General features: G+C 38.7%; 1 protein-coding gene across 1 annotated transcript in view; it reads right to left on the reverse strand.

The window, feature by feature from the left end:
- The window catches only part of LOC106954035 (poly [ADP-ribose] polymerase 4-like), a 36478-nt gene extending 11242 nt beyond the window's left edge, over positions 1–25236 (reverse strand). The window contains 34 exon segments of the mRNA XM_015043256.1: positions 45–86; positions 206–244; positions 490–513; positions 1625–1657; positions 2817–2927; positions 2999–3094; positions 3168–3248; positions 3327–3407; positions 3545–3712; positions 4828–4927; positions 5012–5199; positions 6182–6252; positions 10025–10214; positions 10321–10458; positions 10627–10708; positions 10862–10902; positions 12713–12877; positions 12947–13033; positions 16475–16603; positions 16686–16834; positions 17303–17444; positions 17541–17745; positions 17863–17961; positions 18832–18963; positions 19046–19197; positions 19269–19439; positions 19516–19653; positions 20812–20970; positions 21530–21634; positions 21706–21784; positions 23735–23801; positions 24109–24206; positions 24208–24324; positions 25115–25236. Of these exon segments, the coding sequence (XP_014898742.1) occupies positions 45–86; positions 206–244; positions 490–513; positions 1625–1657; positions 2817–2927; positions 2999–3094; positions 3168–3248; positions 3327–3407; positions 3545–3712; positions 4828–4927; positions 5012–5199; positions 6182–6252; positions 10025–10214; positions 10321–10458; positions 10627–10708; positions 10862–10902; positions 12713–12877; positions 12947–13033; positions 16475–16603; positions 16686–16834; positions 17303–17444; positions 17541–17745; positions 17863–17961; positions 18832–18963; positions 19046–19197; positions 19269–19439; positions 19516–19653; positions 20812–20970; positions 21530–21634; positions 21706–21784; positions 23735–23801; positions 24109–24206; positions 24208–24324; positions 25115–25236 (3801 nt within the window).
- Positions 25237–26869: the final 1633 nt, after the last annotated feature.

Genomic DNA, 26869 nt, shown 5'->3' on the forward strand with positions numbered 1-26869 from the left:
GAAGTAGCTAAGAAACAACAGATACTGAAATCCGTCCTTCTTACCTCTTTATTGGCGGCAGAAAGTAGACGACGAACCGGCTGTAACTAACAAACATAGCATTCAAGACAATTATTTCTCAACATTTGTTGATAAATAATGCTCTAAAGTAATAAACTGTAAAGTAGCAGCTAAAAAACAACAGAGATTGAAAATCTGTCCTTACCTCTTCAGTAATGAGAGAAGATTCATAACACATCTGTAACTGACAAACAGCATTCAAGTTTCAGTATTTTTATCATAGTTTCTTCTATGTAACAAAATCTGAGTTAAACCCAAATGATCCAAAGATACTGTAGGTATTCTGAGAGTATGTCACAAGTAAACCACAGATAAAGTACAAAGGCGCATTCAGTGGGTTTGTTGAATGCACCTATAAGGGACTGAGAAATATTGGTCTAAAATAACATATGAACTATAAATAATAGATTTGTGTGTGAAGACTCATACATCGTCATCGCTGTCTTCAGATGTCTGTAAAAGAAACAAGCAGAAAGCAGGAAATGAATTAGAAAGGTATGATCAGTATTTGATCACTTATGTTGTTTCACATTTTATTAATTGTAATAACTCTTCAAGTAAAATACCAAACAGTACAAACCATTTCTTCCAGCTATAAATCTTAAATTTTGTTGGAAAAAAAATATCAATACTGCTACAAAGACAAACTGTGTCATAATGACACATTTATATCCTGTATGTACTGCTATGGGTATGATGTACGTGCTAAGCATGTACCCTGTTCATTAATCTTTTAAGTTTCCCTAAGAACCTCATCCATAAACATCCTGTAGTTAACCTATAATTAGCCTGTCTGTACCATTTCTGCACAGGTACTTCTAGAGCAGCGGTGAGCAATCCCAGTCCTCAAGGACCGGGTCCTGCCACTCTTAATGTCTCCCTGGTCCAACACACTTCAATCAAATGGCTGAATCGCCTCCTAAGTGCACTCAAGTTCTGCAGAGTCCTGCTAGCCACCCCGTTATGTGACTCAGGTGTGTTGAAATAGAGACACATCGAAAAGTTGCAGGACACCGGCCCTGGAGGCCTGGAGTTGCCCACCCCTCCTCTAGAGGCAAGTATTCTGTGTTTACACTTGTAGTTTCTGATCTCGTTCACACGAGAGTCTGTCACAAGTAAACCACAGATACACTGAAAACATCTGTAGCTTTGCTACATGAGCTTTTTAAGGGATTGGGAGATAATGGTCTAAAGCAGGGGTCCCCAAACTTTTTCCTGCGAGGGCCACATAACTGTTCCCTTTTCTGGTCGGGGGCCGGTCTTAGTTTTTCGAGACAGAAACCTTAGAAAACTTTTGTTGACGTGGGGGTGGGGAGTGAAACTGTGGAGCGGGCGGGCGGGATATTCGCGTTTGTAGATAGATTTTTACCCAGAATGCAAATGGAAAAAAAACGTGAGCGAAACGGTGACTGGTACTGACTAGTNGTATTGTTCAGGGGGCCGGACCGAATGAGGAGGCGGGCCAGATCCAGCCCACAGGCCATAGCTTGGGGACCCCTGGTCTAAAGTAATAAACTGTAAAGAAGTAGCTAAAAAACAACAGAGATTGAAAATATGTCCTTACCTCTTGAGTAATGAGAGAAGATTCGTAACGCATCTGTAACAGACAAACAGCATTCAAGTTTCAGTATTTTTATCATAGTTTATTCTATGTAACAAAATCTGAGATAGACCCAAATGATCCAAAGATACTGTAGGTATTCTGAGAGTCTGTCAAGTAAACCACAGATAAAGTGTAAAACATCTGTTGGTTTGCTGAATGCGCCTTTAAGGGACTGAGAAATAATGGTCTAAAGTAACAAACTGTAAAGATCTAGCTAAAAAACAAAACTGTGGTGTAAACTGTCCTTGTTTCCTCACAGTTTAGGGACAACAATGTTTCCACCAAGCCCTTATAACAAAGAACCATTCAAATTTCAGTATTTTTAGCAATCATTCTTTGTATGTAACAAAATTTGAGATAAATCAGAAAGATCCAAAGATACTGAGAATGTTGAGATGGGAACAGGTTCATCATCAAAGGCCAGGCAAATTTCTTTGTGTAACACATTTTGTGTACAAGACAATTCAAAGTGCTTTACAGACAAATATAGTTTAGAAACATAAATTAAACAAGATAAATACAAGAACAAAATATCACAACTTGGATTAGGAAGAAAAAAAAACTTTAAACCATAAAAACCTTAAAGTATCTAAAAACAACAGTGAAGGAAACTTGGTCCTTTTCACCTGAGAACTTATATGATTGCTACCATAAGTGCCTCCAAAGTTCCTCTGTAAAAGAAACATAACATTCCAGTATTTTATTCATTCTTCCTTCAAAATAAAACACTGATAAACCTGAAAGATCTGAAGATACTGAGAAATGTTGCAGGGAGATTAAGGAAGAGTCCTGCTGGTTCCAAACTTCCACTGACCAATGATGGAGAACACTGAGCTCATCGGGATCGTAAATGTTTCTTTATTTTTTCCCCAGAGTTGTGCCTAAAGACAAACTTCTCTCTGAGGTCTACAAACAATTCCTTGGTTTACTGGGGAAAGTAATAAAATAAACTAAATAAATGGGGGCGGCGGACCCATTCAGCAGTGATGGAATGGCAAATGTTTAAGAGGAGACGGATCCCCCAAAATGAATACTCTGGGAGAAAACTGAATTTCTTTTTGTATAATTGATTTGACATATAAATCGCATATAAGAAATCTTGAACTTCAGAGCAATTCCATAGCATGTGGAGTATTAACAGAAATATTTTCACTTTTTCTTTGTCCTCAGGAAGAGTCCAGGTGATGTTTGGCAGGAAGTCCACATCCTCCTCTGCGATCAGCTTCGGGATGTCTATGACGCCATCGTCTGGCTTCCCAGAATCCTAAAACAGGAAAAATGACTTTGGTTTGATTCAAAAACGCATCTCTAAACGTGACATGAGAACAAACAGACCCTCTCTTCGATGGCCACGAAGCTGGTGAACTGAGACAGTATGGAGAACTCTTTGCTCAGATCGATGATGAAGGACTTCAGCTCTGCTTTTTTACCCTGAAAACACAAAAACAGGAGTTTCACCAAAGTTTAGCTCTGATTTGAGGTCAAAGGTGACACGCATGCTGACCTCGTGTTCAGCTTCGGTGATATCAAGGTTCCCATCCTCGTAGTCTCTGATCAGGGCTCTCGCTGTGAGCTTATGAAGAAACTAAAACAACAAATCAAACAGCTGAGGTTGATTGTTTTTCATGTTTCAATGTGTTTATACGATAATAAACAGCCTTACCGTTCCTCTGGTCTTCTGCAGCTCTGTTGTTGACACCATGGTTTGAAGCTCCTGACCACGCAAGTCTCCAAGAAGAGTCGCCTGCATGAAAAATCACAGATTTTATTATTTTTAATCGTTAGTTGCAGCCAGCTCATGATCAACTTTACTCTTCTTTGTAATTTCTCTGATCTACCTGGCCCAGCAGGTAAAGCAGAGAAGAAGAACCAGTTGAATACCTGAGTGCAGTGGGGCACAAAGCCGTAAACCAGCGTGTGGCAGTCGTTGAACAGGGAGTTCAGCTGCTTCGGGGCTTGAACTGGAGGAGCTCTGGGGTTGAACTGCTGCCACTTCACAGAGACGGAGCTGCAGCCGGGAGACGACATGCGCTTCACCTGGCGCTCCACCTGCAGCCACAGCATGTTCAGGTATCACAATGTCTCCAGTTCAACTGATAAGACTCAAATTAACCTTCATGATGAATGTTTTCCATGTAAAATGAAGCAAGTCGACACATTTAGGCACATCCACTTTGTTTAACAGTTTTAACAAACTTTTAAAATAACCATTGCTAATGGTGCTAATTTTGAAATATTTACAAGAAATTTTGCAATATTTCTGCTTTTGCATGATGTTAATGTAACTATTAATTGCTCAGGAACTATAACTTGACATCAATAAGCTTGTGGCAAGAATGTCCTAAAAATAAGAAATACTGCCACCTACAGGAGGAAAACCCAATATTCTTGGCCATTTTTGTGGAACATTTTCAATAAATTCACAATTATGCATTCATGTGAAAAAAAAATGCAGAGATTTGTTAATTTTGCGGAATTGCAAAAAAAACTCAAAGGACTCAAATTTGCTGACTGGAGCCTAAAGGGCCAAATAAAAACAGGGTTTCTGCAGGTTTCACTATCTCCAATTTAAGACTTTATGAATGAAATTTAATGAAATGAAATTCTGTTCCTGCATCTCCATAAGAGATACAGGAACAGCAAGTTCATACAGAAATGCATGAACTTCTATTGTCAACATTTGTATTATGTACCACTGAAGTATGGCTGTACTTTGCTCTGCTGAAAAATTAAATTAATAAAAATCTAAAAAAAGAAAAAAAAAAGAAAAAGAAATGCATGAACTTCGTCCAGCCAAATAGCGATAAATTTGCACTTACCCATTATAGAAGCAAAAAAAGCTAGCTAAGTATAGAGCTATGCTAACAAAGCAGCCACAAATATTCAGTCAAACACAATGTAGTTGTGAGTCAGACTAAAACTTTTGCCTGACAGAAAAGTCCAGTGAGAAAAAAAACCTGCATAGAAAATATGATTAAATAGTTCTGTAAAAACAAAATTTAAGATCTGTCATTAACGTGCTAAAGTCCAACTTTTTAAAAATGAATACAATACATTTTCAAGCCTTAATTTTAGATACATAAATTTAAGACTTTTAAGGATGCGAATGAAAAAGCTTTGGCAGGCTGGATATGATTTTTTTCATGTAAATTATAAAGTCTCACCTTCTCAGCCCAGGTGTGCTTCGCCTTAGAGTCAAAAAACTCATAAGCCCCGCCCCCTGCCTGAGCCAGGGCTCTCAACATGTGGCGATTGGCTGTGGAGCTGAAATGACAAACACAGCCACTTCACCTGGTTTGAAGGGAAACTAAACATGAAAAGGAAGCGAGGGATGAAGACCTTCCTCACCTGAAGCCGCAGGTGAAGAGGCGGCTGTGCTGGGCGTTGTCTCTGAGCAGCTGCAGGGTGGCCGCCGCGTTCTGGATGTGGCCGTCCGACAGCAGCAGCAGGTTTCGAACGCCGGCGGACGGCGGCAGCAGGCTGAGCGCCCGGAGAGGCCGCCACAGCTCAGTGCTGCCCCCTACTGAAGAGCAGCTCTAACAGCAGACAGAAGAGAATTACTGGTAAAGTTTGGAAATACATTTTAATTCCAAGTAGAACTGCAACTAATGATTATTTTAGTATTTGATTTTTCTTTTCCTTCTACATTGATCATTTATTTCATTTAACCACTTTACTATATTGTATTTCCAACACAATATTGGAAATACAATAAAAGCTGCAAATGAAATAATTAAATTCCTTTTTTAAATAAGAAAACTAACATTTATTACCTAAAATGCGATAACACAGCATGTCTTTAGTGCATGCTTGGTTATTTATAGCAAAGAATAGATTTTTGCACAGTTATGGTTTCATTGCTATTATTAATATATTGCTCTTCCAGCAAATTGTCTTTTTTACAGTTTGTGTTCTCTAGTTTATGATTAATCGATGACTGAAATTAGTTGACAATTATTTCAATAATCAATTAATCACGATCAAGACAATTAGTCGTTCAGCTTTAATTCCAAAATCAGAAATTATAATTTAAAAAAATAACAAAGAAAAAACACATTCCCATATTCAGACTGAATATTTCAGTTAGGCTTACCAAAATTATTTATATTTATGATTTTCCCTCCATTCACCTCAAATGTTTTGAACTGACCTATCAGAACCTTACAAAGCCATGACATCATCATCTAATGAGTACCAAATGCTAGAGTTTGAGTTATTTTTAAAAGCATTTACAATCCAAATAATCTAAAAATAATAATGATCCAAAGTAACTTAAAATATAAATATTTTTGTCTGATTTAATGACAGACTATGAAAAATTAGCTTTTTATGCAATTCATATCAATATCTGGTTTCAACATTAGTTTGAAATACAGCTAATCATTGCAACTAAAACCAGAGCAGCTTTTTAAAAATTAAAAATGCTAAAATTAAAATACCTTTAAAAATAAAGCATTAGTTTGTACAATTATGAGCATTTTCTCCAAATAAAAACCTTGCTAACGAGTCTGAACTCACCTTGATGAACTTCTTGGCTTCAGCTTGAACCTCGTCAAGTTTCTGAGCCGACAGGAAAGCTTCTGTGTGATCTGAAAACCAAAAACAAGACAAATCAAAAAACCAAGTCAGGCTGATGGAGAGGAGATGGTGGTTGCTCCTGAATGTAGCAACTAAATAAACCAACAACTTTCTGCAACTTTTAAATTATTTACAGGAAACTTTTAGACAGTGCATTTTGTATGCTGAAGGTTATATGAAATTCTCTCAGGATGGCAATTAGTTAGTTGAAGAAAAGTGACCTATAACTTCACGGAAAGTAATTTCCAAGTTCATGGAAAGTAACCTGCAAGTTTGAGAATAGAAATCTACAAGTCTTAGGAAAGAAACCCTTACGTTCTGGGAGAGTAACGTATTTTTTTGGAAAGTGTCCTGCAAGTTCAAGGAAAGCAACCTGTATGATGGTGGTGTGTTTCTGGAATTCACAGTGCAAATTTGGGAAAAGTCTCTGAAACATAAAGCTGGTTCACATTTTGATTTGGATGTTTTAAATAATATCCAGTCCCAAAATTAAACANACCTGGCCCAGCAGGTAAAGCAGAGAAGAAGAACCAGTTGAATACCTGAGTGCAGTGGGGCACAAAGCCGTAAACCAGCGTGTGGCAGTCGTTGAACAGGGAGTTCAGCTGCTTCGGGGCTTGAACTGGAGGAGCTCTGGGGTTGAACTGCTGCCACTTCACAGAGACGGAGCTGCAGCCGGGAGACGACATGCGCTTCACCTGGCGCTCCACCTGCAGCCACAGCATGTTCAGGTATCACAATGTCTCCAGTTCAACTGATAAGACTCAAATTAACCTTCATGATGAATGTTTTCCATGTAAAATGAAGCAAGTCGACACATTTAGGCACATCCACTTTGTTTAACAGTTTTAACAAACTTTTAAAATAACCATTGCTAATGGTGCTAATTTTGAAATATTTACAAGAAATTTTGCAATATTTCTGCTTTTGCATGATGTTAATGTAACTATTAATTGCTCAGGAACTATAACTTGACATCAATAAGCTTGTGGCAAGAATGTCCTAAAAATAAGAAATACTGCCACCTACAGGAGGAAAACCCAATATTCTTGGCCATTTTTGTGGAACATTTTCAATAAATTCACAATTATGCATTCATGTGAAAAAAAAATGCAGAGATTTGTTAATTTTGCGGAATTGCAAAAAAAACTCAAAGGACTCAAATTTGCTGACTGGAGCCTAAAGGGCCAAATAAAAACAGGGTTTCTGCAGGTTTCACTATCTCCAATTTAAGACTTTATGAATGAAATTTAATGAAATGAAATTCTGTTCCTGCATCTCCATAAGAGATACAGGAACAGCAAGTTCATACAGAAATGCATGAACTTCTATTGTCAACATTTGTATTATGTACCACTGAAGTATGGCTGTACTTTGCTCTGCTGAAAAATTAAATTAATAAAAATCTAAAAAAAGAAAAAAAAAAGAAAAAGAAATGCATGAACTTCGTCCAGCCAAATAGCGATAAATTTGCACTTACCCATTATAGAAGCAAAAAAAGCTAGCTAAGTATAGAGCTATGCTAACAAAGCAGCCACAAATATTCAGTCAAACACAATGTAGTTGTGAGTCAGACTAAAACTTTTGCCTGACAGAAAAGTCCAGTGAGAAAAAAAACCTGCATAGAAAATATGATTAAATAGTTCTGTAAAAACAAAATTTAAGATCTGTCATTAACGTGCTAAAGTCCAACTTTTTAAAAATGAATACAATACATTTTCAAGCCTTAATTTTAGATACATAAATTTAAGACTTTTAAGGATGCGAATGAAAAAGCTTTGGCAGGCTGGATATGATTTTTTTCATGTAAATTATAAAGTCTCACCTTCTCAGCCCAGGTGTGCTTCGCCTTAGAGTCAAAAAACTCATAAGCCCCGCCCCCTGCCTGACCCAGGGCTCTCAACATGTGGCGATTGGCTGTGGAGCTGAAATGACAAACACAGCCACTTCACCTGGTTTGAAGGGAAACTAAACATGAAAAGGAAGCGAAGGATGAAGACCTTCCTCACCTGAAGCCGCAGGTGAAGAGGCGGCTGTGCTGGGCGTTGTCTCTGAGCAGCTGCAGGGTGGCCGCCGCGTTCTGGATGTGGCCGTCCGACAGCAGCAGCAGGTTCCGAAGGCCGGCGGACGGCGGCAGCAGGCTGAGCGCCCGGAGAGGCCGCCACAGCTCAGTGCTGCCCCCTACTGAAGAGCAGCTCTAACAGCAGACAGAAGAGAATTACTGGTAAAGTTTGGAAATACATTTTAATTCCAAGTAGAACTGCAACTAATGATTATTTTAGTAAGTGAATGTTTAATCAGTTACTTTGATGACTAATCGATTAATCAGATAAAAGGAATTGGGAACATCTTGCAGATTTTTAATTTAGCCACTTCAGTCATTATTATAAAAATTAGAAATACATTGAAGATGCAAATAAACAAATAATTTGATAACCTTTTTGAATAAGAAATAAGAAAAAATGCATAAAACACAATAGTACAGCATTCTTTAGTGTATGCTTTATTGTTTGTAGCAAATGATTTATTTTTGTACAGTTTTGGATTAACTAGTCTTTATTTTCCTATGTTTTATTCCCTCCCACCAGGTGGTTATTGTAAATACAAATTTGTTCTTAATAACCCAGCTGGTTAAATAAAGGTCATAGGGGCAGTATTATCTGTTTTCCAGACTCATGGTGTAATTTTTAGGAGAATCCAGTAACTATGTTACAATTGTTATAAAAATGCTGTATATATTGAATATGATTTAAAAGAAATTTTACTTTCTTAAATTTGGGCCTCTGTCTCTTTAAGAAACTCCAGATTTTTCTGAAACTCTGCCATCAGGATGTCATAACATCACTCTTCCATTAACCCTTTCACAACGTTTTTACCAGCGTTGCACTGAGAAGTAGCTCCTATAACGAGCTCAACAGATGTGCAGTTCCACCAGGTGTTTGCTAATTGCTGCTGGCTGAAGGAGCTGAATGGGGGAGTCACACGGGAGGGAACCTCTGTGAGACTGAAGCTCAGAAGCTTGGAAACTGCAGCTCTTAGAAGGAGCTGCACCTAGAAGGTGGAGCTAGGTCCATCCAAGTGTTTTGCACATCTGAATGGTTGCCATGGAGATTAAAGGATTTCTTACGATTAATATAAATAGTTCATCAATGTCAAAAATTTAGATTTTTATGGAATTTATATAAGTATGTGTTTTTAATTTTAGCTTATAAGCTAAATTTGATTAATTTAACCATCAAATTTTTATAATTTGAGCACTTTCTTCAAATAAAAACTTAAAGAATTGAAATTGAAGTTAAAGAATTTGAACTTGAGTGCAGCAGTGACGCAGTGGGTGGAGCGTTGACCCATGTACAGTGGCTTCAGTCCTTGGCACGGCTGTCATGGGTTCGAGTCCAGGCCTGTTGACCTTTTCTGCATGTCTTCTCCCCTCTCAGAGTCTGAACTCACCTTGATGAACTTCATGGCTTCAGCTTGAACCTCGTCTAGCTTCTGAGCCGTCAGGAAAGCTTCTTTGTAATCTGAAAACCAAAAACAAGACGAATCAAGAGAAAACAAAGCCAGGTTGATGAAGATCAGTTGGTGGTTTATATAAACTCCATGTTCAATGAACGTAACCTGTTATTTTGGAAGTGAAATGTGCATTCGTGGAAACAACAGACAGAAAAGTCTCAGAAACATACAACTGCATCACGTTTTGATTTATATGGTTTAATATCCAGTCCCAAAATTAAACAATGAGTCAGAGTTCAGTTCTGACCAGTTCTCTGCTCTTATACCAACCTGTTCCAAACAAAACGATGTTGATTTTGACGTCGTTCTTCAGATTCTTTAAAACCTGCAGGGCGATTTTCTGGGCCAGCTGTAACGATTCTCCCTTCATGGACTCAGACGTGTCCAGCAAAAGAACAACTTCACTGCCTTCAGAGCTGGAGTCAAACTCAAAGTTTGGGTAGAAAACCAGCATGCAGGCCTGCAGCAGAGTAGAGGGTTAATTCACTTAGTGTGGAGTGCCTCAGGGTTCAGTACAGGGACTCTTTGAAAACAGATTGGTGTGGAAGAGGGAAGGACAAACAGACCTGGCTATCCTTGTCTGGGTGTTTCTCCACCCACATTCTGGGAAGATGAACCTCAGAGAGAGTGACAGACATCTGGAAACCATCTGACCCCATGACCTGACCCGGCAGAACACTGACCACCGCCTTACAGTCCATCCTCTGGACGACAGAATGCAAACAAAATGAGTTACATAAAAATAAAAACTGGATGACAATGAAGATTCACTTTAAAGAAACAAGTTAAAAGGGTAAAAATTTGCAAAAATACATCATATAACTCAGAAAAAAGATTAAATTGCAGATTATGTAACAAAACAGAAACATCACCTTAATTTTGACTTGATGAGTGATGCACGTCAGGCTCAAGATCTCAAAGGGCATCTCCACCGACATGTCCAACGTAAACTCTCTGAAGACCAGAAGAAACAACACATTTAGTTAACCAAACAAAAACGTTAAAGGTTAAAGAATCCAAATCCAACGGTCCCAACAAGAAAACTGATTAATTGCTCCACATATCAGTAACTTCATGAGTTAAAAAAATAAATTCAATCATTCTCACCTCACTGCTTCACTGGCCACACAAACTTTCTTCAAAGAGTCCTGTAGGGTTAGAGAACACATAAAACATTCTCCTATTAACAATATCAAGGTTTTAATATACAATAATTCCTAAATTGACCAAATGAAAGAACTGTAATGCCCGTTCTTTGTGGGAAAAAAAACACATCTACAGTAAAAATGTTTACAACTGATTATACTGCTCTTCAGAAGAAGTAAAAACATATGAAGAAACATTTATTTTCATGCTGTTTATTTATTTATTCTTCATTGTGGTCTAACTGAAGTTACGTTCTGATTGTGAAGAAAAACACATTGAGTATCTGAGAAAATGATGAAATCTAGTCAAAAAATTTTGATTAGTTCAAAATTATCCCACATGAATTTAAGCAAAATAGAAAACATCAGGTGATTAGACACACATATTGATGACAAATGTCCTGAGAGGACGAAACATGTAGCCAAGAGTAGATATCTCCTAAAGACAGGCAAAAAGAGGAGAAACTGTAGTTTCCAAAAAAGCTAGAAAATAAAGAGTGATTGTTGATTTAGATCCAAAATATTCAACAAAAACAAAACAAAAGACATTTAAGTCATGGTGGTGTAGGTCCCATCATCTGTGACTTATTTCACTAAGTTAATAGAAAAAACCCTGTAAAGTCACAGAGGAAAAGGCTTTAAAGACAAGGCCTATAATTAACCCTGTCAAATGTCAAATTTTAGTCCAACTTTAGTCTTACAAGTTCATTCTTTCATTCAATTCAGTTTACTTATTTAATGCAAATTTACAACAAATGACATCTCAAGACACTTTACAAAAATAATTTCAGTCACATACATTCCAGTTGATTCTAGTTATCACACAATATAATAAGATTAAATATTTATTCAAAAAAGTTTAAAAATTTTCTATCTAGGGAAACCCAGCAGATTTCATCGAGTCATTGAGTTGCAACATTCACGCCTCCTGGACGTAGCAAGAGTCGCCTGCGTTGTGTCGTTGACTTTCCCTCATACCGGGCATGCATATAACTATAACTAAGTTTATATAACTTGGCACTAATTTAAAGCAAGACTTTCATTTAACTCAACTGTGATTATTTAAAATGGGATGCTTAAAGTTACAGCATGTAACAGCATGTTTTTTACATACTTATTAAAACTGTCACCATTTTGTGACAGTTTAATGATATGAAACAGTTTGTGGAAAAAATCCATCACATCCTCCCTGAGTTACTATTACTATCTGAATAAATGCACTGCTCTAAACCAAAAACACCCAATCAGAACCAGGAAGAGTGCCTTAGCGCTGTCAATCACCCTCATGTACTCACTGCTCAGTCTCCTAATGGCGTTTAGCAGCCATTAGGAGACTTATTTTTTAGGAGTGGCATTTAGCCACTCGCTAGGGCACTCGCTACTATTAAAGGAAAACCGTGTAGTGGCTATGCTAACTAGCTGGAGCACTTGTGACAGGCTCTGTTCGCTGCAGAAAGCAGGGAGGGGTGTGAGCAGCGCCTCATGGAGACTGATTGACAGTGCTAATCATTGTGCTCCTAAATAAAAGGCCCGCCTCTCAGTACAGGCTCTGTGAGTAGAGTAGTCGTCTTGCGATCGGAAGGTTGTAGGTTCGATTCCAGCTTCCTCCTGCCACATGTCGATGTGCCCCTGGGCAAGACACTTAACCCCAAATTGCCTACCAATCTGTGTATCAGTGTATAAATGTGTGAGCGTTTGTGAGTGCGAATGGGTGAATGTGACTCTAGTGTAAAGCGCTTTGAGTGGTCAAAATGATTGAATAAAGCACTATATAAGTTCAGTCCATTTACCATTTACAGGCTCTGCCCCCTACCTGTGTGGTCTCGTTGAGGGCGGAGCTCTTCTGCCATGGAGCCACGCTGCCCGGCAGGGAGAACAGGATGCTCCCGTTTTCGACCACCAGCTCTGACACAAAGGTCACCTTAATGAGGACGGTGGCGCCGGGCGGCAGGTTGCCCACGCTGATGGTGAACACATCCTGCAGAGAGGAACCAATCAGAGAGGCTGGGATACGTTCCTGCAACCATCAGGATGTTGCTGGACATACAGGAGCGCTCTGGTCCATGAGGTATGCTCCATGGCCTTTTGCTATCGCCTGTTTGTACTCCTTACGAGCCGTCTCCTTCTCCTTCACCTGAGAACAAAAACACAGCAGAACGGTCAAATTAAATAGAACCTGGGCTTCCATTAAAACTCCACTATACCTCGCATTGATGCAATAATTGATGCAAAAGAGTCCCAACCAAGAGTTGAGGTCATATTCTGTACAGAACTTTAGGCACACATTGGTGGTTCTTCTCATTACTTTATGTATAACAAAGTTTATTTGTGGAGTGGGTTTCAATTACTTCTGCAACTAATGACTATTTTAGTATTCAATTATTCTGAAAATTAATCATATTCTGAAGAATTTCAATTTAACCACTTCAACCTTTTTTGCACTATAATTGAAAAAATGCAAACAAACAAATAACTGAGTTCCTATTTTAAATAAGAAAATAAACATTTTATTACCCAAGATGCTAAAACATGTAAGGTTATCCACCATGTCAGATGATAATCTGCTTCTATGTGGAATGCTAATTGTAAAATCTCTCCTTCGATGGGAAAGCTAAAGAAAATCCTTTGTTACAAAGACGGCCATGATTTTCAAAGAATGTGGCTAAACTAGTGGAGTTCAACAGATCATGTAAGCCCCGCCCACACCCCCTTTGATAGGCATGAAACAAGAACCATGAAAATAGTTAACTATTAAGACATTTATTTAGCATTTTAAAGGGGCAGTATTGTTTTCCAAGCGTGCCATTTTATAGCATAATCAAGTAACTGTTACTTTCTATTATTATGTAAATACTATACATATCAAACATGATTTCAAAGAAATTTGACTTTGTAATTTAACAACTTCAAATTGCACGTCTGTCTCTTTAAAAACTTCTGCTCTTTCTGAAATTCTGCTCTTAGGAAATCCTCACAACACGGGTCCTCTATTAACCATTTAAAACTGTTTTAACTGAAGAAGAACTGAGAACTGAACTGAGAACTGAGAAGTCGCTTATGAGCTCAGCTGGTGTGCAGTTCCACCAGGTGTTTACTAATTGCTGCTGGCTAATCTGAAGGAGTGGAGGAGTCGCAGAAGAGGGCTGCTCTACGAGTCGGAAGCTTGGAAACTGCAGCTCCAAGGAGGAGCTGCACCCTGAAGGCGGGGCTAGGTCCACCCAGGGGTTTTGCACAGCTGCACGGTTGCCATGGAAATTAAAGCATTTCGCAAACATCCATGAAAGAATCAAGAAAACACTTCAGGTATGTCTGATGAGGGTATAACATTATAACATGATGCAAAGATCAAAAAAGTAGACTTTACATGATGCCGCCCCTTAAATACTTAATGATGTATTTAATAAGCTAATTGCTGGGTTTCAGATGACGTAGCACCTTCGTCACCCAATGACGAAGGTGCTAAATTCAGCCCATTTATTTCTGTTGACCCAGCATCAACATGTCTAAAGTCTGAGTCCTTTACGGTTGCTCCAACAGTTCTAATAGAGAAAGATAAACATTATTTTTTGTGTTTCAAAGTTAGTTGGTAATTTAAAAAAAAAAAACTTACGGAAAAAAAGAGGAGAAAAGTGGATCAATTTACAGCTTAAAACAGGAGGTGCAGAAACTAACAATGCCAGAGTAGGCAGCGACCACCTTCTAACAGGAAACAATCGCATCGTTTAAATTGTATATTCAGATGTTTTATTAAACAGTTACTGAGAAAGACAAGCAATCATATGTAAGGTAAGATATATTATTTTTATGCCCTAGCGTGGTTGTCCTCAGAGTGCTAATGTTGTTAGCAGCTAGCTCAGTGCCGAGTCACGAACAAAAAATATAATATAATTCAATGGGATTTTCATGCTTAAAAAAAAAAAAAAAAAAAAAAAAAAATAAATTAAATATAACCTCCCCACAGCTCAAAGGGTTTGGTCACCGTGAGCTGCGACTATTCCCCCATGAACTCGGATTGCCACCCGTCCTTAAAATACGGAATCGTCTCGTATTTGGCTGTCAAATGTTGCGTTCCATATTGAACCGTATTTCTATAAATGTCCGATAGACACATTTATCTATCACACAAATATCAACACTAAATTGTCAGCACAAAGGTCAGTTAAATTGTTGTGGCGGGAGCAAAAGGGCCCCCAAGAAAGCTACGAACCGATGCTGTTGTCACGGTTGCCTAGAGACGGACACTATGCAGCCGCGGTGAGCTGCTATCAACCCGGATCTTTTTAAAATGTCCTCGACCCGATTCTCCACCGTCCTTAGAAGTAAAACTTCTTGTAAACATACAGACGTGAGAGAGAAGACGCAAATCCCAGGCTGAATAGTGTTAGTGAGGATGAACACAGACATCGTGGCGCAGTGTGCTGCTGTATGATAGACAGAATGGATCAGGAGAGGAACTGCAATCCCGTCAGAACATAAAAAACTTGACATTAGCATCTCTTCATCCCTCAATCATCTCCTGAGGCTGATATGGTACAGAACATTTTTGCTATGATTATTTGCTTTTTAATGTATAATAATATCAACCAAAATAATACAAATGATCATTTAAAGAACAAATTATACAAACAGATTAACAGTAAATACATGAATATTTCCTATTTTAAAAGGTTTGTTAGGGTTTGCTGTATGTTTTTTTTTTTTTTTTTTGAAATGCTAATATATTTTATAAATGCAGCATTCAGGTGTCATTTAATGTATTATTATTGTCAGACATAGACCTGCAGCCCAGGGGTGGATCTAGATGGCACTGCGTGAAAAGTGGGATTTTTGACCCTGTATTCTGACGCGAACGCAGCTCGTGAGCGACAGATACTGACAGCAATCGACAGTCTGCATTTTCAGTGTCGAAATCTGTCGATTGCGGTGCGGGGGAGCGGGAGGTGTTAACGGCTCTACTTAGCATACGAATAGCTATGGATATGCAAAGGCGCTTCAGCACACCCACGTGGATTCTCAGTCATTGGATGAAAAACAATGACATCACAGTTCATCATTGACATGTGATTGGTTGGTTGATGTGTGCCCATTGGACAGCACTTATGACTTTATAAATAAACCCCGCCCCAATCATTAATATTTTTAATGCTGTATTTAAAAAAAAATCTATATAAAAAATAAATACTGTATTAAAATATATTCAATATTGCTTATATGCAACATGTTATATGAGGAACATAAATTTATTTCATTTTATTTTTTTACTGTTTGCTCACAAAAGAAGACATAAATGCTTGTCCATTTCTGGACCATCTGGCAGTGTTTTTTTTTTTTTTTGTCCAAACATGATCCAACATTATGTTGCATTCAGGACTTTTGTTTATATTTTTTATTAGTTGAGCTATTACTTTTCATTCCTTTTTTTAAAGGAATGAATTATTTCCTATTGTTTTGGATTCTGAAAATAGCAGTAAATAATAGATAATAGTGGGTTGAACTGTGTCAGCTCTGTCCAGTTCTAAATGAGGTTGTATTTTGCTTTGTGAAATATTTATCTAAATATGTAGCTTCAGATTACCTCTCCCACCACGTGTTTCCCATTGATGAAAGCTTCAAATCCGCACACAGCAGCCGAGTCCAGTGGGAAGACGTACTTCGCCTCGATGGGCACTGAGCTCTGATTGGTGTATTTCTGGAAGATGATGACCTGACAGAGGAAAAAGTCTGAATTAGATCCAGAACCAGGATTAATGCGACACCAAGCTGATCCAGGCGGTTCTCTTTCCAACCTGGGAGAGCAGATCCATCAGTTTGCACTTCACATGGACGGCCTGCAGGGGGAGCCGCTGACCTGAGCTGTCCAACAGTCCAGCTTTAATGCGCTTCAGGGGGTTCTTCACGTTTTCTAGATCTTCTTCTACAAGTTCTGAAGTGAGATCTGCAGACAGACACAGTGGCTTCTCAGATTGGAATGTGTTTGAAAGCAAAAAAGCAGATACTACACAAAAATAAAAACTGGTTTAAGACATCAAAAGTACTAAATTTCATGTTTAATTTTATTTTTTCCAGAAACTAGATGGATTACTAATTATCACAGGTCAATGTTTGCTATGAACCCAAAGCAAAAACACACTAACACTTCTTAATTACAAAATTATTTATAGACTTATGGTTACTGCGACATTCACCGTAATCAGGAAACTTTATTTTTAAGAACCGTAACTCATCTGAACTCGTTGGATTAAAGTCAAGAATTACATGTGTAAAAAAACTAAAGAATAAATGACTGTTTTCAGTTTCCTAGCTACAGAATAGTAATCTCAAGGCAGAGAGATTCATTCATATCCAGGAAGAAAAGCTATGTGCTGTCGTCATGGCAACCTAATGTCAGGTATCTGCAGCTCACCTGGGTTCTTGGCAGGCTCAATGGGTTCTGCAGTCAGGTTGATGTCCGGACTGAAGTCCTTCTGCTCGTCTCCTTCCACTCTGAACTGAACTACATATTTCATCTTCACTTGGTCAAGAGAGTAAACCACATACTCATCATCCTGCAGCGCAGACAGAAAACAGAAATCAGTTTCCTCAGGGTGCAGCAGAATTTTAACATGCTGAACATGTGATGGATATGCAGCTTCTGTTCCCACCTTGAACAGAAGCTTAGGGTTGGTGAATTCAGATGTAGTTTTGTTGGTTTGTCTGACTCCGTGAACGCTGTGGTAGCCCTGAGGAGCCTCGGTCAGAGTCTTGTCTTCTTCATTAAGGTCCTTACAAACTCCCAGAGCCACATCGCAGACCAGCAGGAGGCGCGATCCGTCCGTTTCACTGGGTTTGGCGTAATTCAAACTGGTGCTGAGAACACAGAGAGAGCCCAGAGCACAGCAGGCCAACCAGAATGTCTGAAACTATCCAAGCATCGTTTTCACACCAACAAACATACAAGACCGCTGAACATTTATTCAAACCAACCTCACAGCATCACCAAAGTAAATCCCACTGCCAAGTCTCCCGTAGTCCGTTCTCTTAATCCCAAGTTGCTCCACTACAACACGGGGAAGCAGCAGACCTCTGTGGAACCAGATACAGGATCGAAGTCGTTTTTAAAAGAAACAAAACGTGATAAGATATTCAGCAATCAGACTCACTATGTTCTGATAGCTGTGAATGGATGAAATGACTGATCCAGGAGTCTGAGAATTTATCTTGGGCAATAAAACAAATTATCTGTTTTTGAACATTTAATTTGTGGAAACTCTGGATTTGTTTTCACCAATGCACTCCTTGAGTTTTCATAGTTCACAGTGATTTTATCCCACCCAAAAATTCACATTTTGTTCGACAAGCGTGCTTTAAGGCTTCTGTTCATTGTGACTGTTAATTCAGGTTAACTCACATTCAATTGTAATTTCTTTCTGAGAAAAAAGTGAGTAAAATAAATGTAAAAAAGTGATTAAAACTGGATTTGGTTTGGACAAAAGACTATTTTTAAGTCATATCGCCCCGGTATACTATCTTGAATCGTTAGCTCCTAAAGGTCAGTGTTTATAAATGTTTCACAGCCCCACAAACACAAGTCCTGCTCTTGAAAAACACTAATGCATTTCTTTGGTACACCAGTCACATAGAGAAGTGTGATTTATATCACTAAGATGAAATTACAACTGCATTTAAGTTGTATTTTCAAATTTATTGGTGTTTTTCTTGAACAAACAGTGGAAAAAATAGGAAAGCTAACAATGCTGATAATAGGGAATTTTTTTAAACATTAACTGGAATTTATCATGACAATGATAAATCAAAATTATTAAAGTCAGAAATTTATCACGTTAAATGTAGATCACATGACTCTTCCCTTTTATGTCATTTAAAATCTTGAGTTTTTCAGTATCTATCAGCTGTAAACTGTGTTCTCTGTCTCAGGACTCTGCTGGGACTCACCTGGACAAGATTCCTACAAAGTTATTGGGGCTGGATGCGTGGAGGAGGGGCGTAACGTTCCCGATCTCGCTCTGAAACCTTAGAAGCTCCACCGCTCTGCTGACACGCATGATCTGCTGGATCTCCACTGGTCTGGAAACACAGAGATGTTTGTTGTTTTCTTTCCAGAAAGGTTTGTGATGATTATCTGTAGTTTATCATTTTAAAGATGGACCTGTCAGCCAGCAGGGCGGCGATGTTCTGGAACTCTGAGCTGCCCCGGGGAACAGCCTCCATGCCGCACCGAAGAGCGCGGTACTTCCCCACAGAGGATGGCTTCGGGTCGTTCATGGTCATCTCACTCACGTTCAGAACATCTCGGATTAACTGGAAGAAAATCAGTGAAGTTCTCCCAGTAGAGCCTAACATCCCACCATAAAGCTGCGTGTTGGTGTTACCTGACAGAGGTCCAGCTTCTGAGACAGAAACCTGGCCGTAGGTGACTGAGGTCTGGGCTCCCGGTGAGGCAGCAGGAAGAAAACCTCGTCCAGGAGGGACGAAGCCTCATCCTCGTTTCCCTCCTTCAGTTTCCTCTGAGCCTGAAGCAGAAGGCCTTCAGTTCTGCTCACCTGAAACAGCAACAGCTTCATCAGGACGGAGCCTCGGATCTGACCCTGATCTGACTGCAGATCGGTGCAAACCCACATCGTTCAGGCTGAGACCGGAGATGGGAACTCTGAGGATGTTTCCAAGGCAACCGTGAGCTTCGGTCCACAGAAACTCCACAAACGCCGCAACGTCAGGGGACAACTCACCGGAGTTCAGCTTCTCCTCCAGCAGCAGCTGAAGGTCATTCAGAGAGAAGGTCAGAAACATCAGGGTCAGAAGGGGATTAAAGGTGACCTATAATTGCTTCCTGGAACAGGTTAGAAAAGGTTGATGGCTGATACAAATTATGTTAATCGCATTTATTACACAAAATGATTCTTAGGTAATGAGATTTTAGCCATTTCTGGGTCCCTTTAAATCCAAATAAGCTGCTGCTGGGCGCGCCGGTGATGCAGGAGTAAAGCGCAGGACCCTTATGATGAGGCCCATACCCGGCTGTTATGGGTTCAGGTCCCGGCCAGTTGACCTTTACTACGTCTTCCTTCTCTGTTGTTTAGTTTTTATTTTGTTTTTATAACTACTTAGAAACTGTGGACTTTTGGATCAACATTGTTAGACTATTTTTCACACTCGTGTTCTTCAAACCCTTATATGGAAATAGAGCTGAGGATACTTAGTAACCCTCAACTAGAGCACTTAGCATATATACTTCAGATTCTTCTTCTTTTGCTCTTTCCTTTGGTTTGTATTTCCTTTTTACTTCTATAAAGCACTTTGAATTGCCTTGCTGCTGAAAACGTGCAACATAAATTTAATTACCTTACCTTCTCTTACGTAACCCACTTTCCTGCCAGTTTACTTTGAAATAGAGGCCACTAGAGCCTAAAAATCCTTTTAAAAAATAAGCTGCTGAAAGCCACGCCCCAACTTAACGTTTACACCCATCCATGAAAATGACGAGCAAACAGAGAAGCAATTTAAATGACACTGGCTCCGCTCCTTGCAGTAATAGAGCAAACCTCTGACACAGTGGTAGATGTTCCATCTACCACTACCACTATAATATGCACTATAAAAACTTATATTAAAGAACCAGATTTTAGATACTTTCCAGTCAAATACAAATGCAGCCTACATTTTCTTATATTTTTATTTGTAAAAAATTTTTACAAAAGAACTTTGTATTCTTTCTTGTTCACAATTATGCACCACTTTGCATTAATCAGTCATGAAAACACCACAAAAAATGATTTCAAGGGGTTTGAATACTTCTGCCATGCAGTGTAAACAATTAATTCTCCAGGGATGGCAACACATTTGGCTGATGCATGATTAATTTTCCACACACAAACAAGTCACATAATGTCACATGTGGTGCAGCGTGTATCAGACCTGCTCCAGGGGGGCGGAGCCCAGGTGTGGCGCCTCAGCAGGTAAGCTGCTCATCCTCTGCAGCTCAGAGCGCTCCAGTTCTTCACTCAGCTCCTTGTAAACGTCCACAGCTTCTTCTGAGGTGGACAGGAACACCAGCTGATCCATCACAGCCGCCTCCTGTTGGAAAACAGTTGCAGATTTGTTTTGTTCCAACATGATTTTAAGGTTAATTTGGGAGACAAAAAGCAGAAACGTTAAAGAAATACCTGTTTGTAATCCTACTGAAAATGTTACTGTATCCATAGGCTTGTTGCAATAAACAATATTGTTTACCGCAATAATTTCTGGGACAATTAATCACCCAGCAAAATTTGTTATTGGGACAGGCCTATGTATCCATTTTGCACACATAAGCCCTGATAGTATGATGGAGAATTAGGACAATACTAATAAAAAATTAAATTACAAGAATAAACTTGGACGAGATTAAAGTCAATCAAGAACAAATTCATAGCATTATGAGAATTAAGTTGTAATATAACATATTCTTGTAATAACACAATAATAAAGTTGTAATAATACGAGAATAGTTATAACTTAGGACTTCATTGCAACATTTATTTATTATTTTCTTAGCATAATAAATAATAAATATTTATGAAGCTCATGATCTGTCTGATGTCTTAATGGTTTCACACATAGACATTAATCTTTTTACATGTCTATGGTTTCATACCTTCGACGCCACGTTGTCCTTCCGGTATCTGGCCACACGGTAGCGCCGTCCCTGCTCGCCTTTGGCGCTCTGCAGCTCCAACACGCAAAACCTGCTGCCGTTCTCCTGCAGACAAACCTCCATCAGTACGAATCCCAGCATCAAAACAGAAATGGAGGATAAAACTTCTTCCTCACCTGTCCGAAAACGGAGTACTTCGCCACCTGGAAATCATCGGGGAACGTCGGGAGAGCAGAGTCCGACTCCTTGTAGATTCTGGGTAAATTAATGAGTTGAGGGTTAAATGACAACTTTCATTTCTTGTTACTGAAGTGGAAAGTGCCCCCTAGGGGGAGCGCTGTGCCATTGCAGGGGCGGGGGCGGGGGGGGGAAAGCCGTCTGGATGAAAAAAAACAAACAAAACAAACCCATGAACCCTGTGCTCTGGGGTTTTACCTTAGAATGGCCAACTCTGTTATTCCTCTGTCAGTTTGATACAGTAGGGGCTTCCGCACTTCCCATATCTGTCTCCTCTGTCACTTTTATCAGCAGTTAAAACTGTTTAATCCGTTGTTAACATGATATAGTTTGGAAACCACTGGGGGGGGCCAGGAGAGAAAGTTTGGGAACCACTGCTTTAACAAGGTTTCGGTTTCTTTGAACGAAGCCTGAGAAAACGTCTCCGTGAGATGAGGGAGCTGGATGGGAAGTGCTGTGTCTGTGACTGAAGAAGATATTAAAGAGAATTTTATGTGTTCACTTCTCCCTTCTCTACCTCTCTCTAGCTTGATCCCTGAGAATAAATGATTTTGCTATTACTCTGTTTTCCTAAATAAAATGTGCATTTCTCTGATTGGCTCAGTGTTTCACTATTATCGAAAGAATATTTTATTGCACTGTGTAATAGTTTGTGTTTTTTGAAATTGTATATGGCAACTGGTTTATGGGATTTTTAATACTACTGTTGTGTTTTTATTTGGATTATGGAAAACTTCCTTACAATTTGTTCTTATTTATTGTCATGCCCAAGTTTTAAGTTTGACAGAGGGATGGCAAGAAACATGATTTTGATTATTTGTATGTCTAGCACATATGATGAATTGATAATAAATTATAACTTGACTAATGTTGCCTAAATGATGACTAGTTAGTATACCAGTATATCACGCTAAGCTTAACAAGAATAAACTAATGATTTTTTATCTGTGTTCAGAGGTGAGTAGTTCAGTTACATTTGCTTGAGTTTTCAGGTAAAGGAAAAAAAAAACTTGTAGGAGTAGTTTTGCTTTATACGTTTACGTATATTGTATGTATATTTTGAACTATTACTACTACTACCTGAGTAGATTGATTTTGCATTTAAAGAAATAGACTTCAGAGATGAGAAACAGATTTTTAAAATTCTGCTAACGTTTATGCGAGTCTGAGCATAATGACTAATTTTCTCCTTTTTTTGTATTAATAAACAACATGGTTATTTTATACAAAAGGCAGGAGGTAGAGGACTGCATACTCCTCTATCTCCTGCCGTTTTTCAGTTATTATAATGGTTTAATCCTTATTAACATGTTGTAACTTGGTTCACTAACGCTGCCTCTAAACTCAACATGAGTGTGAGAAGCTTGAACCGATTTTACACCTGGGGCAACAACAGAGACCTTCTGTCTCTGCAGAACTGCTCCTCTGTGTTCGTTATATCCATGGCAGCAAGCCAGCAGGAAGTAAAAACCTATGAGCAATAATTTCTAAAGAATCTCAGTAATTTCAGTGTCAGCTACATGATGACTAGTCAACACATCCCAGTACAGTAATGGCCTCTGTTGGAATGAGCCAATCAGACGTCAGGCTCTAATCCCACCTTAGATGGCTGGAGTTGATCGTTAAGTTAACTCATGATGTGTTTCAGCACAGGAACAAGAATTATAGCTACTTTTAAAATGAATAAAACAATTGAGGTACATATTATTAATTCTATATTTAATAAATGATTTCTGTATTTATTTCCGGTTTTAAGAAATTGACAAATTTAATTTATTGCTTAGCGGTCTCCCCACACACACAAATCCCCTTTATTCCTGGAAATCTTTCTGAGAAAGTCATTATTGTAGCTTTAGTCTAAATCTCGCCTTTGGAAGTCAGATACAAAAACTTCAACTTATTTCAAAGTAAAACCATCGTGATGTGAGGTAGTGTCAGGAGTGAAGATGATGAGGATGATGGTCCCACCTGAACTTCAGATTGTTTTTTTCTACAGCTGGTCCCTTTGATGAAGTCGGACCTTTTGGAAGTTCGGCTGCAACAAACAGAAACAACATTAAACAGAAACACATTATTATTCCAAGACTTAACTAGAGTTAATACTTTTTTCCAATAAAGATAGTTTAATAAAAACACTACGGTGACCCTCAGGTCCAAAACATAACATCTTTCTCTTACTCTAAATGTTCTAACACTAAGGCTGTAAAAATATCATGAAACTAAATCCCTGTCACTCCGTAAACCTTCAGCAATGACTGTATTTTATATCTAATTCTTATTTCTTATAGTTTGAGTTTTTCCTGCTCTCTGTTTGGATTTATATTTGCAGTATTTGGTTAGACCTCTATGTGTTAGCCGAGCTCTCTTCAGTGACTTACAGGGAGGAAGACCTGGAGATGATGAAGTGTTCATCTTCGACTCTTCCACTGACAGAAGAACGGCGCTCACGTTTGTACAGATAGTCCAAGCTGACCACCAACGTCTGGTTCTTCTGGATGCTGCGCAGCCTGTTGGAGCTCAGCTTGGACAAGTCGGAGGCCACAACCAGAGAGCACTGTGGGAAATGTAGGCAAATATATGACACTGTATTTCCATATCTGGAATATTAATTCAATTTGGTAGATTATGAAGTCCTCACTAAGTCTTGTATGTCATAAATTCAGAACAGTTCGTCTCAGCATGCCAAGTTGCAGAGTTCGTATTAAATGATAAACTCTGTTCAAATGCAAATTTTCCTCCATATGTTTGCAAAAATACTATGAAAAAAAGTCAAGTTAAGTGTAAAGATCTTAGTTACTCAATGTAAAGCTAAAATATACTGATAACTATTATAAGTAGAACTAACGTATACTAAGGGTAAAGTTATTATCTACAAAATGTAAATCTAATAACTGCTAAATATAACAATAACTCATACCAAGAATAAAGCTAAAACCCATCAGTCAAAATATTGCCATCCTAAAAAGCTATAATATACCGTATTTAAAGCTAATAAAATTTTGTAACATTGCTAATAAACCAGATTATACAACATTTACAGCACCGGCAATAGGTAGTTAACTGGAGTCTGATAGCTTTAGTGGCTTATAGCTTGAGTTTGTTATCTTGACTTTAAATGGCTATAAAAACCATAAAGGTTTTGAAAGGCTAAAAGCTTTAAAAGCTCCAAAAGCCTTAAAAGCTTTTAGAGCTTAACAGTCAAACTTAAAGCTGATGTTCTGTAATTAATTCAGAATTATAGACCTATAACCGGTGCTATAAATGTTGTATTATCTGGTTCATTAACAGTTAAAGACTGTCATTGAAAGTTTACCAAACGTTCAGGTAAAAATGCATCCGCTCATCTATTTGTTGATTGTGGAAGAAATGCTCCCTCCGCTCTTCGTCGCCACTGATTTGAGCTTCTTCTTCTGTTTGAAAGGCAGGTTTTTGAGCTCCAGAAGCACAGAGCAGCTGTCAAACACGCCCATTCTGCCTGGAGAAGAAAAAACCTTCAGTTACGCAACTGATATTAGCTAAAGATCCAAAAGATAAAAGGAATGTTCCATGTTTGCTGTATTAAAAGAAAGACTTCTAGTTTTCAGTTTATTTTAGGCTCAATTTAACAAATTTATTTTCAGTAATAAGAACACACTTTCTTTCAAAGCACGAAACTTATCCAACTTGATTTGGATGCAGAAAAGTAATTTTTTTTCAGTACAACTCTGGATAAACATGGTTCTACTTATTGTAAATCATTGGTTGAAAAAATGACAAAAATCTACCTCTTTAGAGTTAAACTAAATATTTAGCATGTATGCAAACCTCAGATAAAATCTAATATTTTCAAAACTAAAATCTGATTAATTTTTCCAGTTGAAAACAAACACAGACGTGAAGCTGCAACACAAACCTGAACTTCTTCTGTAAAACACCTGAATCTGTGAACAACTGTGAGAAATGCCCCCAAAAAACAAATTTTCTTGGTTATTTTTGCTTTATTTCCTTGGGTTGAATTATTCACCTGATTTAACACTACAGCCCAGAAACCCGCCCTTTCTGGAGAAATTTGTGCTTCAGCTATTTGGACCGGAGCCAAGTGACACAACTGGCAACTTCCGGTTGGAGAGACTTTCAAAGTCCTGACAGAAAAGAGATCTTAAAAGACAATCTAAAGCTTCATTGAATAAATAAATACGAGAAACGTGCAAAAAAGTAACGGGTAAAAAAGTAACTTTTAACGTTCAAGAATAGCACGATGTTTTGTTTTGTTTTTTTTTACCATGTCACGTGGCATAGTGTGATTTGAACTTCTTTTCATTAAAAATGTTTTTGTGCTCAAGCATAACCTGTTTGAGCAGTTGTCAAACAGGTTATGCTGCCTGTAGAGCAGAGGTTCCCAAACTGTGGGGCGCGCCCCCTAAGGCGGGCGCCGTGCCATTGCAGGGGGGCGTGGGAAGTAGTCTGGATGAAAAACAAAAAACAAAAGACAAAATACAAGTTCGCTGTATGCACTGGGTTTGTACCTTAGAATGGCCAACTCTGTTATTCCTCTGTCAATTTGATACAGTAGAGGCTTCCGCACTTCCCATATCTGTGTCCTCTGTCACTTTTATCAGGTTACGACATGTTAATCTGTTGTTAACATGTCGTAACCAGTTTTTCCGAGCCACCTTTAAACGTAACGAGCGCTACAACCTATGGCTAAGACGCTCGCGCTGGGTTTCCACCTGTGCGGCAGTGAAGGAGACCTGCTGCTGCTGTGCAGAGCTACAGGTGTGTTAGGATCATGGCAGCAAACCAGCAAAACACAAAGAACTTTTCAGTTTTCCCCCCAAACTAACCGACTGAGTTGAGTAAAGTTGTTGGATGCAGGTAATGTTAGCTAAAAGATGACTAGCTAATATCAATACAGAACCTTAAGCTTGTTAACAAGTAGCTTGGAGGCTACTGGTGTTGTTGTCTATGTTCAGCTACGATTCATTTTGGTTCCCCCTCTTGTTCGTCTGGAGCCGGGCTGAGTATAACAGGGACTCTCTAAGAATCCACCCCCCCTTCGCTCACACACATGTTCAACCAGACAGCTATTTGTAAGCCATGGGGGTGCCCAGAAATAGTTTGGAA

The sequence above is a fragment of the Poecilia latipinna genome, unplaced genomic scaffold, assembly GCF_001443285.1.
Source record: "Poecilia latipinna isolate Pla-1442-1.1 unplaced genomic scaffold, P_latipinna-1.0 Scaffold622, whole genome shotgun sequence".
NCBI classification, from domain to species: domain Eukaryota; kingdom Metazoa; phylum Chordata; class Actinopteri; order Cyprinodontiformes; family Poeciliidae; genus Poecilia; species Poecilia latipinna.